At 41.0% G+C, this 11,615-nt stretch overlaps 1 protein-coding gene across 1 annotated transcript; it reads left to right on the top strand.

Annotated features, from left to right (window-relative positions):
- Nucleotides 1-1,111: 1,111 nt before the first annotated feature.
- MS3_00001111 (uncharacterized protein) lies at nucleotides 1,112-10,342 on the top strand. Its single transcript, XM_051208617.1, has one exon. The coding sequence runs from the start codon at nucleotides 5,574-5,576 to the stop codon at nucleotides 7,518-7,520; it is 1,947 nt and encodes a 648-aa protein (XP_051070713.1). The 5' UTR covers nucleotides 1,112-5,573; the 3' UTR covers nucleotides 7,521-10,342.
- Nucleotides 10,343-11,615: the final 1,273 nt, after the last annotated feature.

Here is an 11,615-nt window from a genome sequence, read left to right as displayed (position 1 = left end):
AAATTGTCATATACGTCAACAACCTCCTTGTTAACCTGACCCATACACGCGTTGCACTATATCTCCATGTCTTCTAAATTTAGAAATCATCTGGATCGCCTTTAACATTTGTCAATAAACCCATCATAGTCGTTGTTGCTAATCGTATTTGGGTTTATGGATTGGTTTATCATATTAGCAGCCTAAAATGCGAACATAGTTTAGATGATAAGATTAAAAATTTAGGTACCATCAACTGTACTAGTAAAATAACTAAATCCCTAGGTAGCTGTTGGCTAAACAAACATTTCAAATCAAAACTCCGTAGCCTACTAGAATTAACACTAGACGAATATTTCTGAATTAAAATTTATAATTAAATTAGGCGTCTCTGATTCTTTAACGTTACAAATTTCTGATAATTTCGAATCACCTAAAGCAACAATACCTATTTTTCCACTGACTAATCCTCATTCAACACTAACTAGTTAAACATAATAGTTTCAGGATATCGTCATAAAGCATTGTCATAACTTGACAATCACGTAATATGACTGATAAAATTAATGAAACTATTAACAAAATCGGTCAGCAAATTGACTCATAATTATCACTAGTGTTGTTTTTCTTTTATCTTCATTCACTACAGATGATTACAGTATTTTTCTCTATCAGTTGCTCATTAAGTAAGTATCTCAAAACCTTGTCAGTCTAATTATAGGTTTAGCGACACAATCATGCATGCAAATAATCAGTATTGGCAGTCGAGCGAATCTCCTGCAAAAACTGAAAACATCGATGTCGAATTTACCCCAACACTGACTAAGGTTCAAGCCATTATCATAGACATGAGTTGGGAGTGTACTCCCTTGGTTACAACTTGATGATGTCACAGGTATTCAGTGTTTGACAACGCTTCTACCAGTAACACCTTCTAATGTATTTCGTTCCCACCCAGAGAAATCAAAAGACAGAGTCGAGGAGATCGGAAGAGTATATTTGGCGATGACCAATATATCGGAATTCTCTGATCTAATCTGGCTAGCGATTGCGGTTGATGTTGAGCACGGCGTTACCACACGTGATCTGGTGCGGATGCCTGACCGAGCGCCTTCAGCTAGATGAGTCCACTAAAACATATGGTCAGCATCCAATGTCGAAAACTTAGAGCTATTTTTTTGGGATTTATTTACCGCTACAGATCACTCCCCCAAGTCGGGCAGTGACGACCCTAAGACGTGGCCAGCCAGAAGTTTAAACCCAACGAGTTTGTCGTTGGTAAACACTCTTCTGATAGCTTACTAAGTTTAGCAGCGTCTGGTCGTCTTTCCTTACTATATGGGACCGAGGTACAACATAGTAACAAAAGAAAGAGTTACAACGAAAACTTCGACTCCTCGTAAACTGCATCGTTCTTTTCCAGTCGTCCTGGAAAAGAAAAAGAAAGTGTAAGTGCATGTCGAAATACACTCGTATGTGCGTAAAAACACAATGTCGGCGAAAAAATGGAAAATATACTCAAGCGCACGTAATAGCGTTAAAAAAATAATTTTTCGTTTTTTTGTTTTTTTAAAAATAAAAATAAAAATATACAGGCATATTAAAATTGTTTTTTAAAGAAAAAAATTTATATCGTAAAAAGAAAGATCGAGATAATATTAAATGTCGAGTAGTGCTTTACGTGCAGTAGTCGTTTAAATGTTCTGGAAATCTTACTCTTCTTCCAGAACGCGTCGTTTTAGGTTTATTTTCATATACATTCGGAGTATCATCGCTAGTGTTGGCTGTCGGTTGAGTAATTATGAGTGTAGGAGTCGTGTTGTGCGACTGTACCGAAGGAAAGTCGACGTGAATAGGATTTCCTTCTAAATACGCTGCTTTTAAGCGATTGATGCTGATGCTATCGTTTGTTCCGTTCTTATCGACTATATAGTACTTAGATTCACGTTGAAGAACTTTGAAGGGTCCTTCGTATGCTGATTCGAATGGTCGTCGATGCGAGTCTCGACGAACGAAAACGTGTGTACTATATCGTAAGTCAGGTTGAACGAAAACATCGGTTGATTGTGGTCGAGTGGAAGCAGGTTTAGCTGAACGCATTGCGTTTGTAAGCCTGTTCGTGTAGGAGGTTAGATCCATGTTCATTGAAGAGGACGAAGGATCCACGAATTCTCCTGGAAGTCGAAGTGTCGTTCCATAGACGAGTTGAGCCGCAGTGTATCCAATGTCAGCTTTCACTGCATTGCGGATACCTAATAAGACAAGTGGAAGAGCGTCGGTCCACTGTGAAACGTTTGCAGCTGATATTGAGGCTTTTAGTTGTCGGTGAAAACGTTCTACCAACCCGTTTGCTTGTGGGTGGTAGGCGGTCGTTCGGAAGCGAGTGGTTCCTAAAAGTGTGGTCAGATGACGGAAAAGATCAGATTCAAACTGACGTCCGCGATCTGTAGTGATGGTTGAAGGGCAACCGAAGTTTGCTACCCATCGTTCGACGAAGGTGTGGCCCACTGTTTCAGCAGTGATGTCCTTGATAGGTACTGCTTCTGGCCATCGAGTGAAACGGTCTACGCAGATTAAGAGGTAAGAGTATCCATTTGAATCTGGTAAAGGTCCTACCAAATCCAGATGAACATGGTCGAAACGAGCATCGGGAGTTTTAAACGAGCCTAAGGAACATTTATTGTGTCTGATAACCTTAGATTTTTGGCAGCTTACACAGGAGCGTGCCCACTCCCTCACGTCTTTATTCATGCCAGGCCAGCAAAACCGTTCTGCTATAAGCTTGATGGTTGCACGAACACCTGGATGAGAAAGTTTGTGCAATGTATTGAAGACATTGCGTCGATAATGTTTCGGCACGATTGGGTGATCCCTACCTGTAGATGTGTCACACAGTAAGGTTTCCTTACCTGTTCCCATCTGTTTGATGCGTAGTTTAAGGGTTGTGGACGATAACTCGTGCTGAAGATCACTGTCTTCTTTTTGAAGCTCGGCGAGTTTAAGAAGTTCGATTCCTTGGAAACTGTTCAAGGAAGTTATGCGAGATAAGGCGTCTGCAACTACATTGTTTGCTCCAGAGATATGTTGAATATCTGAAGTAAACTGCGAAATGTAGTCTAGTTGTCGAGACTCACGGGGGAGTACTTGTCTGAAGGAGAGCTTAACGAGAAAGTGAGCGGTTTATGGTCCGTGAAAAGAGTGAACTCACGGCCTTCGATATAGTGTTGGAAATGCCGTACAGCACAATACATAGCTAGGAGTTCCCTCCCGAATGTGCTGTATCTCGATTCGGTGTCTAGCAACCTTCTGGAGAAAAATGCCAAGGGTTGCCGGGAGTTTTTAACCCATTGTTGTAATAATCCCCCCATTGCTGAGTCGGATGTGTCTACTGCGATACTAATGGGTGCTTCGGTGTCCTGATGTGCGAGCATTGTTGCTTTAGCGATCAGTTCCTTAACTGTGGAGAATGCTTTTCGTGCGGTGTCGTCCAAATTAATGGATTTCGCGCTTTTGAAGGTTGTAACTTTTTTTCACGTGGTATTATTTTATTTTCCTATTAGTTTTTCTCTTCAATTTAACACTTAATAGCGATAAATAATTCGTCACTGATAGGGTTCTATCAACTTGACACCTTATTTAGGAACTCAACGTCATAAATTAATCTTGCTAATTTTCACGCTATCTCTATCACCAATTAACGTTAATATATTTACTCTTAACTAATACTGGGTCTGATCCTAACATAAAACTTTACACGTTCACTAAGTTAAATTACAACTATCGCCGTCCACCTAATTAAACTTTGTATTTACATCACTTCCGATAATGTCCAGGCCATCTAAAAAACATAATCTCTCCTGATGCCTATAGCACCTGCAAAAGATCTAAATCAGTCACTAAAGCGAATAATGTGAAACCTTATAAACACATTGATCAGTCTGCATCCTACTCTGATCTTCCCTCACCCACACTAAACGTACACCGTTTACTTGGACAAGACATATCACTACCTTGCATCTCGCTTGTCGATATAAATAATAGCAGTCACATACCGTTAGAGTCGACATCATTTGTCAGTCCAAACAAAAGCACCACATGTTGTGAGCAGTATTTAGACAGTGCTGTTGACCCCAAACACCCAGCAATCTCACAATCGGTCATCCTGAGTATCGGCCCACGGAGTACATGTAAGCCTGCCTACAATAGCCAGCCCGATGATGTAGATCTTGACTACTCACCCAGACATATACCCCAGACACATCCCCCAACCAAGTGTGCACAAAGTGACCATCCGCTAGACACATGCAACAGGCCTGTATGTAACCATATCGACCTTAAAAACTTTGATATAAACTCCAATAATCTCACCACTGGTAGACCTAAAAGCAGCCAAACAGAACTTAGCCTCACCCAAACTATTCAAGACCTATTACCGTACAAATATTTAATCAGTGTTCCAGAAAATCCCGATCTGGAAATTATAAAAAACACCGAAAAATTAATTGACCATATATCATCTGAAGTGTTGAAAAGACTTCAGTGTATGCAGAATGTCATTGTGTATAATATACCTGATAGTACGAACATAAAAATTGCTAAAAATACTCTACTACAAGAATGTGGATTGTCGCAATCTCGGTGTGTAACAAGAAGATTACGTAAAGCACACACTAAAGCCTCCTGTCCCATTCTATTTCAGTTTGGTAGCACCACTGAAGCTAATCACCTCCTCAATAGTCAGTCATTACTGAGGCGTATTCCAACATTTAAAAAGATTAGGATCATTCATGACAGGACCGCTATCCAGCGTCGAATCTGCAATGGAACACAAACTGATCAACCCAGCTTACGTAGCCGCGGCAGTTACAGCTCTTGTCACTGCACAAATCCTAAAATATACACTGCCCCCCCCCAAAAAAAAATGGAGGCACGTCGGACACTGCTATTATTCCTAAGGACAAGACCGCACATAAAGCAGCTACAACCACTCACCCTCAGCCCAAACACTCAGCTACCCCAAAATGCCAAACCACTTATGCCTCAATAGCGTCCAAGTATTACCCTAGCGGCCCCTATAAAATGCCTAAAAATGATCCTCCCAGGAATTGCGCTAACAGCTACAGACTCTCAGACACCGCTGTACGAAATAATACCAAACTCTCCGTAAAAACCCACCAATTCTCCAGCACCCCTAACCCAAAACATGCACCTTCTCATAGCAATAGAATGCCCTACAACAAACATAGTGAACTGGCAACACCCACACGTGATACCCATAAGTCATATAGTGTCAACCTTGTAAGCCCCATGAACCAACACAAAACTATACACAACAGAGACACCTTTCCTGGCAACAATAACAGGCATTCCTCCATTCCTTACCAGAAACATACAACCTCCCCAACTAACCACAATAGGACTAAAATTGCCCACCACACACGAGGAAGCCATAACGTTGGCCTACTTGGGAACCCACCTACTGATTCTAGGTACTATCTAAGTCAAGCCACCCAATACAACGGTTTAGTCCCCCCTAATTCGACATACACACTATCTCATCCTTTTTTATCTCTCTCCCCCTCAACATTACTGCTATGGGGTCTCCAAATGTTGAGGGCGACAATCCCACTATTCTGAAACCATCTATATACTCCGATTTAATGGGGAGTCGCACATCCTACTCAACTTCGATAACTGTCTCTAGTCTTGAAAACTCCTTGACTGAACCCCCTGATCATTCCCCGGACACATTACCTAACCATTCAACTCTACCTTCCACTCTTAGACATACTTCTTTCACCAAAACCACACCCGACTACCCTTCTTGCATTAACCCTACTGGTAATAAACTAAACGCTCATCAATATGGAGTCAACGCTTCCAATTCTTCCTTTTCTCATGGCAAAACAGACAAACCACTCGGTTTACATCATACCCTTCTACTAGACAAACAGTCACCGTACCTGACACTTATGTTAATCAACGCTCGATCTGTACAAAGTAAGATGACTTACCTACGCACCCTATTACTTCTAAACAACCCCTCACTTGTTTTGATAACGGAAAGTTGGCTGTCCTCTGATACCACAGACACATATCTACAAATAGACACCTATGAGCTCTTCCGCTGTGATCGAGTCACCAAGAAGGGTGGTGGTTGTCTCGTTTATGTATCAAAAAATTTGAGAGCGGAAATCTATAGCGACCACGTCCTCAGCAAACTTCCTGAATCGATATGGCTTACTGTGCACACTCATGAGTGTAAAATACTAATCGGATGCATATATCGAGCTCCTAACACTTCTAGTTCTACTGACACTATTATAAGTAAGTCATTTGCTCAGGCTGCCTCGCTTGACTTCACTTACAAAATTGTATGTGGTGACTTCAACCTTCCCACCATCAACTGGAAAACACACTCTGGCCCATTGAGCTTTGAAAGCATACTTAGGTCCTTAGACATACACGGCTGGCAACAACATGTACACCTGCCTACACGAAATCACAACATTCTTGACTTGATATTCTGTCATAATGTCACACCAACATCAATGGTGGTTGGCGAAGAGTTTCACAACAGCGATCATAAAATAGTCCTCTGCACCCTTCCGATTCTTGCCATATGCAACAAACTAAAGACATTAAACACGCGATTCCAATATAGAGACTATGCAAACGCTGACTGGGAAAACTTTCGATTTCTAATAAGACACTCTGACTGGGGCAGTTTCTTTACCAGTATTAACCTCTTAGAAACATTAGGAATATTCAATATCACCACCAAATCTGCACTAGACACTACTATACCCTCTAAAATTGGTTTTAAAACAGTTACTCCCTATATAAACCAAAAGACTAGGTCTAAACTGCGAAAACTGAAAAGGATGTACTATATATCAAAAGACTTCAGTGCCCTGCACCAGATATACTCTGTACTTGACGGAGTACAAAGTCAACACAACAAGCATAAACAGGTAGAGGAACGTACTGCGCTCGCTGCTGCATCTAAAGCCCAAGCCCTATGTCGTCTCCTCACGAAACGCATAAGAAAGAACACAGACCACAACATTCACTCCTTACTGCACGATGGAGTAACGTATAATGACCAAACCGTCATATGTGAACTATTAAGTGAATGGTTTTCTCACAATGGGAATACATCTGATGCTCCAGATATCGACATAAAGTGCACCGGCAAAAACTATCTTAGTACCATAAACTTCGACATTAGGAGTATACATACCGCCATTAAAACCCTTAAGCCAAATGCGAGTTCTGGTGCCGATGATATCCCTTCAATCGTTTATAAAATGTCAGGGCTGGACATACAGACGCTACTACTCAAAATATACACATTATCTTTAGAGACAGGTACATATCCGGAAACCTGGAAGGTAACGTATGTTCTTCCCAAACACAAATCCGGACCGAGAAACCTGGTTGAAAACTACAGACCTATAAATATCACTCCAGTCATATCACGCATAATGGAAAAAGTGATACAAATCAACTGTCTGATCACTTACTCAAGGAAGATCTAATAGACCCGTCACAACACGGCTTCATTAGAACAAGGTCGTGCAGTACATGCCTGATAGACTTCTTTAACGAGGTTACTCGTATACGTGACCAGAAGAAACTAGTTATTATACTATACTTCGATATTAAGAAAGCCTTTGATAAAGTACCTCATAATCTTCTAATCAACAGACTGAAGTCAGTTGGAATTATAAATCCCCTTTTGCAATGGATCAAGTCTTTTCTTACGAACAGATATCAAATAAATAACATTAACTCTAATACATCTACACCTCGACCAATAACCAGTGGTGTTGTGCAGGGTAGTGTCTTGGGTCCATTGCTCTTTATAATCTACATCAACAATATATGCAAGTGTTTTAGCACAGGTAAGACCTACCTCTATGCCGATGACTTAAAAGTCATCTATAAAACTGACATTTGCGATTTACGCAGTACTATGCAAACAATCCAACATGAACTCAACATGGTAGATGACTGGTGCAAACGCTGGAGGTTAGAGCTCAACATAGAGAAATGCGGCTGGTTATGTATAGGAGACACGTCTCTTAAAATGAAACTAACACTTAGCAATCACACACTGCCCAGACTGGCATCAGTAACTGACCTAGGGGTACATTACTCACACAGTCTTAATTTCTCTGAACACATCTCAGCCAAAGCATTCAAAATGAGGAAATTGCTTGGCTTCATTCTAAAATCCTTCTTTACAAAGTTTGTGTAAGACCTATCGTTGAATACTGCTCGTTCTTATTTTCCAACCTACGCCTATCTGATATACTAAAGATGGAAGGAATACAACGAGACTTCACCCGCAAAGTACTTAAGACTGACTCGGACATTGACTACAGTTCTCGATGCCAAATCTTGGGAATAGCACCCCTTTGGGAGAGAAGGCTTAGGTCTAATTTGATTCTCTACTTCAAACTACTCAAAAACCTTACTTATTCAACATGTAAGATAATTCTTGCCCGAGATTCACATGAATACGGACTTCGAAACAAAGTATCTACGGTCACAGTTGAGAAATACAGATCAAAAACTCGGGAAAACTTCTTCCTCACCAAGTATGCAATGATATGGAACAGTCTTCCCTCCGAGACTCGCATGGCAGATGAACTACATACGTTTGTGAAACTGCTTGATCAAGCCCTCACTCGCACTGATCTTGCACGTACGAACACATCTGCGCCCCACTCAGACATCATAGGCTCTCTCCATGTCTAGACCAAAATGGACTTCAAGTTCAGTTTGCCTTATTTTTCCTACTTTGCAGTTGTATTAATTACTTTTTTCACCCTACTTCTTCACTTGAAGTAGACAGGTAACTCACTGGACCTATCATTACTGTTAAACTAAACTCGGTCGATAAGGGACACTCACTACCACCCTAAAAAGTCAAGAGGACCGCACAATCGGCTGCCTACTACCAGTGGTCTTGCATCTATGGAACCTGTTACCAATCAACTGGTTAAGACAACAGAAAATAACATCAGCACCAAGTTACTGTGAGTTCCTTCCTGTTTATCCTGTATTAACATTTTACTCTTCTGTACACTATGTTGACTAGCAATTAATATTATTTCTCCATTCGTTCCCTTATCCACAACTCATACTTCTTTACTTTTTCTGCCTGCTTAGATAAACAACTACCCTGCAATACACCCTTCTTAACACTTATACTCTGATTGGCAAACTATACATTATACTATAGTCAACAGAGGCACTGCATCGATGCTTTACCCGCAGTCCATAGCTTGTAACTGCCTGATAAGCTTGTAAAATGGTACTTATAGAAATAGTGCTTTCCAACAGGTTGTGAAACAGAGGATTGTGTGAGGTATGACGTATATACAAAAAATAAGCCTAAATGAGCCTAACATCACAAAAGGAGGGAGGGTGGAGTTTCTGACCAGCAAGCATTGATGGTGAGGGCGATAACTTCAATCCACCCGTGTTTGTGGGGACAGAGCATTTTGTATGTACCAGGCTCTTTATAATTGAGAATAAGACAGTCAATCTGAGATATAGATTGTCTTCCTACGCTCACCACTCAGACTCATGTTTCCAATATTATGCTGGATTAGCTATTCTACTAAGACAACCTATAACATGCTAACTCGGACTTTTACACTGGGATTGCGTGGCTGACATCAGATGGACAAAAAAAGAAAAGAAAAAAGACAATAGAAGATATAGTCACTAGTATTCTTAACACTACACTCTCTATGTACACACCCTTCTAATAAACCGCTTTCCTTGTACCAACCTTGACTTCTCTTCCTTCATGTGAGCTTACTCCAACTTGTTAAACATCACAACTCATTGTTCTTTATTAGTACATTCTCTAATATGGAGCCTCTGACTTCACTTCACTCTAACAAGACATAATATGAATTTATTCTAATTTATTCTACCTCTGTCCGTACTACTACACAATGTTAAGCAACCTTTGGCGTTCATATCCAAGTGCCTTGCTGCTCTTCTGTTTCTCTTTTCTTCTGTTTCAGAATCTTGCTCTGAGAGCACAGCTATGAAACTTCTGACGTTTGGAGCAAACTTGACGTACGCGTCCTCTCAAGGTCATAGTTTACAGCAAGCGCTCTACGATTTCACTTTATAACAACTACAAACTTAATAAGTTGGGAAGCATTTTGCGAACCAACAAATGTTGTAATTTATAGATCATGCCTGTAAAAATGGTGTGTACCTGCACATGCAGAAATATATTATTATTATTATTATTATTAATTGTGACTGGGGATAATCTACAAACAGAGAAGGAAGTTACGCAAACGGATAAATTAGTGTTTCCGTCTACTAGCCTCCGTTTGCGCGTATCGATGATCAGATTGTGATGTTGTGGAAGGTCCATACCAATGATTGGTATAGAAACATCTGCAACAACGAAGATCCAGTGAATGGGTTTGCGTAAACCCACGTTAAGGTAAACGTACCTTTTGCCATACGTAGCGATCGGTTTTCCGTTTGCCGCCTGTAAGTTTAAGGTCGATTCGTGAAGTCGGTCGTTAGGATTTGCTGGGAGAACGCTAACTTCTGCGCCAGTGTCGACGAGGTAGCGAACTCTCGTTGTCACATCTGTGACGTATAACAGACGGCTTTGTTCGCCGGCTACGGTTACCGTTATCGCGTGCCGGCTTGGAAGTTTCCCGAATTGCTTTTCGAGTCACTCGGTTTCGTGTTGGGAAAATTGCAGGGTTTTCTGCAATTTCTGGAAAACTTTCCATACTGGTTATGATACCAGCACCAGTCGGGGTTATCTGTCTCTCGTGGTCTAGAGACAGATCGCTTACGTGACATGCTTCTACGTGGGGTGCGCGATCTCTTACGGTCGGTACGAAGGCTAAGATAACGCGTGAGTGTGTGACATAAGTCGTTTATATCGTTCTGAGTCGTTTGAGGTTTTTCTTTGACTGAAAATACCTCGGTAGTAGTTTTCGTAATTTCTAAAATGCGGTCGGCAGATGCAGCTAGCTCGTCTAATGCGTTGTTCTGGAACGAGACCAGAACTGCTTGCACCTGTTGGGGAAGTTTTGACAAGAAGAGTTGTTTGAATAGACCTTCGTCGAAAGTTCTTGGGCCTATAACCTCTCTCATCCATTGCAACATGTCTGTCGCAGAACCATGTTGCAGGTCGATGTTATTGAAGAGCTGATCTAACCTTTGTCGATCGGTTAGGTCTCCTCTTTTAAGAATCGAACGTTTCAAGGTTTCGTAAGGTTCAGAAACATCACTAGTAAACATACTAGGTGTTACGTACCTGTTGAATTCGCGCGGTAGTGCCTTGACTACTGCGAGGAATTGTGCACGTGTGTCGATCACGCCGTGCTCGTGGAAGTCGGCTTCTGCGTAGCAGAACCAGGCTTCGATGTTGTCGGGCCAGAAAGGCATCAGTTGAAACGAAGGCGGGGACAAGGTCTTAAGCTTGAGTACTTTATGTGTCTGTTCAGTCATGATGAAGTATGAAGTACGATAATGAACGAGGGGAAAAACTATATATATCCAAGAAAAAACACGAAAAAAATCACAATGTTTAAAAAAAAATAAAAAATAAGGCAATGATATATAAAAATCCC

This window comes from Schistosoma haematobium, chromosome ZW (assembly GCF_000699445.3).
Source record: "Schistosoma haematobium chromosome ZW, whole genome shotgun sequence".
Lineage (NCBI taxonomy): Eukaryota > Metazoa > Platyhelminthes > Trematoda > Strigeidida > Schistosomatidae > Schistosoma > Schistosoma haematobium.
This window is presented reverse-complemented; position numbering and strand designations above follow the sequence as displayed.

Excerpts from the sequence above, each read along its gene's own strand:
- MS3_00001111 (XM_051208617.1), top strand. The coding sequence starts at position 5,574 with ATGGGGTCTCCAAATGTTGAGGGCGACAATCCCACTATTCTGAAACCA.